The 5,591-nt window shown below is 45.8% G+C and overlaps 1 protein-coding gene across 1 annotated transcript; it reads left to right on the top strand.

Moving 5' to 3' along the window:
- The first annotated feature begins 1,724 nt into the window (after nucleotides 1–1,724).
- Nucleotides 1,725–5,209, top strand: LOC117004279 (protein FAM83D-A-like). Its single transcript, XM_033074967.1, is given in 7 exon segments — nucleotides 1,725–2,174; nucleotides 3,026–3,110; nucleotides 3,113–3,192; nucleotides 3,771–3,799; nucleotides 3,801–3,893; nucleotides 4,125–4,171; nucleotides 4,174–5,209. Coding segments are annotated over 7 exon segments (1,125 nt in total). The 3' UTR covers nucleotides 4,515–5,209.
- The last annotated feature ends 382 nt before the right edge of the window (nucleotides 5,210–5,591 follow it).

Here is a 5,591-nt window from a genome sequence, read left to right as displayed (position 1 = left end):
TTGCTTTCCTGGATTGCTATTGCCTTAGTTTTAATTTATGTAAACTTGGAAAAATCTGAGATGCACTGAACTTGCTCAGAGTGGCTTTGGAGAGCTATCATATATCAAGGAATTCTCAATCTTTTTTTCCAATATTGCTTTAATTTCTACTTTATCTTTGATAGGAGAGGAATCAGCTTTTACAAAGAGTCAAAAGCTGATTTTATTCTGTGATATACATGTTACTCTTCTACTAAAGCTCCAAAGAGTCTGTTGAAACAGTTGCAGGTTATCTTCAACGCTATTACTTTTCCATGTTTAGGCCTTCTGAAACAGAATGACCTAACTCGCCCTTTAGTTTGATCATGCTCTTGTGAATTTGTTTAGAGATATGAAAATATCTATATTGTGTGTACATGTGTGTTTCCTTCTTTGCAGTGAGCTCCAAGGTGAGACAATCACTGAGGTGTGACAAAGCCCCTGTTCAAAAGTAAACTGACAAATGCACTACAGAATGTTGTGGGTTATCCTGGGTAATGTTAATTTACAAGTAACTGTGGGAGTTAAACAAACTTTTTTTTTTCTTTTTAACTGTGCTGTCTGAAGTATTCTTTCCTGCTCTATCATGTTTCCACTACGAACTTGGTTTGAGGAGCTAAAGTGCCACTCTAGTTTTTGAAGATACTTCCAATATTGAGTACTGGTCTTGAGGTCTGGCTGCTTTGCAGAGCCTTTATCTGACTGTTGGCAGATTTCTGTGCATGTCTGTGCTTGCAGGGTCTCTTACCTGAGCAGTGTGTGCAGTCTCTCCCTGAGATCTGACCTGTACTGTTTTTCTTTAGACCTGCATCTCAGTACTTCAGTGGCCAACCACACTGAATTCTGCCAGAACAAATCAGTCTCGGTTATCTATTTTTTTATTTAGGGTGTGTGTGTCCAGTAGATGGCACATTTCAGCCATTGGCTTGGATATTGAATGAATGAATAAAAATACACATAACTCAAAAAGGCTGCAAGTGTTGAGAAAAAGTAACTTTGGCATTCTGTCTGAAATCTCTATGGACAAAGAGGCTTATTACTTACTTTTGTTACTTGGATTTCAAAGCAGCCACTCCTTCACTAAAGTTGGAGGTGGGGAAAAAAGTTCTGTCTGCACTTGTTTGAAACGATAAGATAGTTTATTGCTTGATTTGTGGATCTGGAACACTGGCAGCAAGCCAAGTTGCAGGGAGGGAGCCAAGATTACATGTTCAACACCAATATCGTGTTGAATTTTAAGTGCTAAGTCCTGCAGTTCTTGAGTGCAAAATTACCTTGTTTGTTCTGTGTGCTTTTCAACTTTATTATACCTTGCAGATGTTAAGGTACTCTAAAAGGAACAAGAAACACTTTACAATTAAACTCCTTTTTGCCATGAGGTTTTCACCTGATTATCGCTGAGCTGTTTTCTGTTTATTTGGCATTTTAAATCGGGGTGACTAAGTGACTAAGCGTCGGCTTGGTGCTTTCAAGCTGGGGCCATTTGCCCTCTCCAACCTTAGGAGCAGCCTTTTGATCCGGGCTGGGCAGCAGGTCCGGGGCTGGGCTGATCCTTCCTCCTTAGCGGCTGGCGCTGCTGCGGGCGCTTCCCTGGGCGTGGGGAAGGCTGCGGGCTGTGCCACCCGTGACTGTCCCGTGGGCGAGCGGCCGGGAGGAGCGGAGGAGAGCGCTATAAAGAGCCGGGGCAGCGGCGGGGCGCTCCGGCCATGGCCAACGCGTCGCAGTGTCTGGAGGAGGGCTCGGGGCGCTGGCCGCCGCCGGCCGGGCCGTACAGCGAGGCGCAGCGCCTGGCGCTGGAGGAGCTGGTGGCGGGCGGCCCCGAGGCGCTGCGCGCTTTCCTGCGGCGGGAGCAGCTGCCGCCCTTCCTGTCGGAGCCCGAGGTGCAGGACATCGCTCGGGCCGCGCTGCCGCCCGCCGCGGGCCCGGAGCCGGCGGCCGAGCCCTCGGCCGGAGCCTCGCTGGACGCCTCGTCGCTCACCTACTTCCCCGAGCGCTCGGACCTGGAGCCGCCGGCGCTGGAGCTGGGCTGGCCGGGCTTCGCCAGCGGCGCCTTCCGCGGGCTGACGCGGGTGGAGGCGCATTTCCAGCCCGGCTGCGGGGACAGCATGTACGGCTGCAAGGAGGCGGTGCGGCGGCAGATCCGCTCCGCCCGGCAGGTGAGTGCCCGCCGAGCGCCCTGCCCTGCGCAGCTGTCCGGGCTACCTCGTCCTGCCCCGCTTCGCTTACTGTATATAACCTTCTGTTTTTAATTAGTCTGCTGTTTCGTATCTCTTTGTATCTTTTACACTCTCTTTTGTAGTTCTTTTGTAAATAAGTTCATTATTTGCCAGCTTCCTGCCCCGGTACTGCTGAAAACCGAGCCGGGCTCTCTGTGCCGCTACGTTCCCTCGGGGAGTCGGCACCCGAGAGCGACGCACCCCGAGCGTGCCCATTCCCGGTCTCTGAAAGAAACACCCATTGCTTCCCATTCCTGCGGATGATCCACGGCAAACCCTGGGGTTCCTACCTGTGGGAGTAGGATCTGTCTCTCAAGGGATCTTTTACTCAGATCTTGACTTGAAATACGAGAATCTCAATAATAAGGTGAAGACAAACCTGGCTTTTATCTTGAACAGAGAGGTGAGATGTAAAGAGCAGTCAGACACTTTGGTTTTGGGTTTTCTTACTGTTCCTTTTCATATTTGGAAAGTTGAAAGACTGGAAAACTGTAGCATTGGAAGTAAGCTCACCTTTTTCTTCTGGCAATGCTTATGAGGAAAAGATATCTGTTCTCAGGAAGGAAAAACCCTCTTGCTTAAGAAGAGATCAAATGTGCCTAACATAGGGCAAAACCGGGTCTAGTTCTGTCTCAGGCTGAGGAAGAATACTCTGTATCACAGAAGACTGTACCATGTTCCATATTCACTTTAAAAAAGGCAGAGGGAGTATTGAAAGTCAAATTTCTCATGTACTATCCCCTTGGGATGCTGTGGTAACAGCCTAATGGATTCTGCTCAAATCATTTCAGATGATTGCCCTAGTTATGGATTCCTTCACAGATACTGATATCTTCACAGACCTCTTGGAAGCCTGTAACCAACGGCAAGTTAAAGTGTAATCCTTCTAGATCACTCTTCATTTTCTCACTTTCTAAAAATGTGCAAGGATCTGGGAGTAGACCTTGAGCAGGAAAAGGTGAGCCTTGTCATATTTATAGGGGTAGGGATCTGATCCTCTTGGGGTAATCTTTGAGTTGTCAAAAGAAGGAATTATTACACTTGCTGCTACAACTTATAATGGGTATTATGTAGCTCCAGCTCTATCTTGGAAGGTTTAACTATTCTTACCTAAGACAGCAATTAATAGAAAATCTGAAACCTTTCTAATTGGATGTTACAGCTGCTTTCTGAGCACAAATATTAATTGAATGTTCAAGGAAATGTAGGAGGAATGTCCAGTTCCTAAAGCATGACTGGAGCTGCTTGGGCTCGCCAAGACTTTGAAGGCTGAGGGAGAAGCAGGTTCTCAGGATTCTGTGGAATTTGGATCCTGATGATTAGGTGACAGGAATTTTCAATTCTGCCAGTCAGTTTATGGGTTTGCCCTGTAATGTCACCTCTTTGCCTACAAAAACAAGACAAAATCCTCACTTGGTTCCTGGTGGGTGCTCTTCTGCCAGTGTGCAGTTCATGGGATGGTTATTGCTGTGTTACTCCTTTAAATGCAGTCACTGAACTCTGCAGTGCACCTGACTCTTGCTGTGTTTTTGACAGTTGATGAGGGTTCGGATTATCATGGGGCACATACTGCACCAGGTCAGGCACCAAAATCATTGGAAAAGTCCGTGAAAAGTTCATGTTAATTGATGGCATTAGAGTGACAACAGGCTCCTACAGGCAAGTGCCAATTTCTTTCTCTTGCTTTACATGATTTCTCTCTAGCAATACTGCAGAATTGCTTTCCTTATCAGATTTTATGACTGACATTTTCCTTAAAAGAGCCCACTGCTCATCAGTTGGGTTGTAAGAACAACATAACTAAACGTGATGAAGGAGAATTTTCCGTGAATACTTTCATTAGTGATTATATTGAATTAACTCATAATTTTCTCACTCTTCCTTTGCTAGTTTTACATGGACAGATGGGAAGCTGAACAGCAGTAACATTTTGATCCTGTCGGCCCCGCAGTCGCGCACTTTGACCTGGAATTTCGGATTCTTCATTCACGGTCAAAGCCTATCAACCTCAAAGAGTTTTCCAGCTGCAAGAAGAACAGGGTGTGGGACCAGCTGTTCAGGATAACAGTGGCTTCCAGAGACGTGACCAGGGAACACTTCCTGAGAATGGAATTTTTGTATCTGAGAGCATTTGTAGGAGATCTGAAGAGGAAGAGGAGCTGGCTGCATGCCTCCAGGGAGGCCCTGTACTCCCCAAATAACACGCTGCACACCTCTCCCCCGCTGACTAAGAGGAATGGCTCCCTGGTTATGAGGCCACACTGGATCATAGAGAGATGAACTGCATGTCCATGCAGAGCAAGAAGCAGAACCTCAGGAACCACGTCCATCCATCCCTGTCCAGCACTGTCTAGCAGTGTGTTTGTGAGGGCAGCTGGGAAAGAAACCTCAGACTGAGAGAAAGTGAAACTGGCATTGTGGCTTTGTTTGAAGAGTACTATAAAGCCATTAATGACTTCTACTATTCTGTTACACTTTCATTTCTCAACCTCTTCATGCATGTTTTAAGCTGTCGTGTTGGCTCGGTAGCTCAACTTTTTTTTTTTAAGAAATCTAGGTATTGAAATTTATATTGCTTGAAAGTCTGTTCCAAGGTGAAAGCAGGCTCTGAAATGAGTCTTGCTCTTGTGTTGTACAAAGTCTCCATTAACTAGTTCATGACACAGAATAGGAATAACCCTAATCTAGAAACCAGTGGGTCAGTACCACACTACTACTCCTCTAATGTTACATTTTCTTCTTACAAAGCTATGCTGGCAGGCAGAACGAGCTAATGTGTCAGCAAACAAGGCTTTAGCAGTGACTGAATTTCAAATGGCCTTTATATTAGCTGTTTGAATTGCTGGACATCATGCAATAAACATATGCAAGTGGTAATTTTCTAAAGGACCCACTATGTTTGTAGGAGAGCCAAATGAGACCAATTCCTTGACATTACCAGACAGACTTTTTGTTTTCTTTGTGGCTGCTGCTGCTGTCTGTCATGTGGGAAAAGCTGAGTAGACCTGAAATCTGTGAAGCTGATGCCTCTTCACAAAAGTCCTAATTCCCCCAAAAATGCAATGATACAGAAGTCAGCAAAAGAACTATTTTTAAGGTCTCTTGGAAGCTCAATTTTTTATTATTATTTTTTATCCATTCATTTCTGGAGGGGTAAAAAAGCCCCCTCAAATGAATAAGCTCTCCTCCCAAACAGCTGCACACTGAGGTACTGAAATTCCAGCAGCCTGCCAGTGCAGATACTCATTAGTCAAAACAAAGGTTTACCATTTCTCAATTGTTCTTGTGGCTCTTCTACTGCAAAATACTTGGGTATGTGCTTGTGTGAGTGTTTTGTGGGTTCTGGGCTTCAAAGGG

Source organism: Catharus ustulatus, chromosome 17 (genome assembly GCF_009819885.2).
Source record: "Catharus ustulatus isolate bCatUst1 chromosome 17, bCatUst1.pri.v2, whole genome shotgun sequence".
Taxonomy (NCBI): domain Eukaryota; kingdom Metazoa; phylum Chordata; class Aves; order Passeriformes; family Turdidae; genus Catharus; species Catharus ustulatus.
This window is presented reverse-complemented; position numbering and strand designations above follow the sequence as displayed.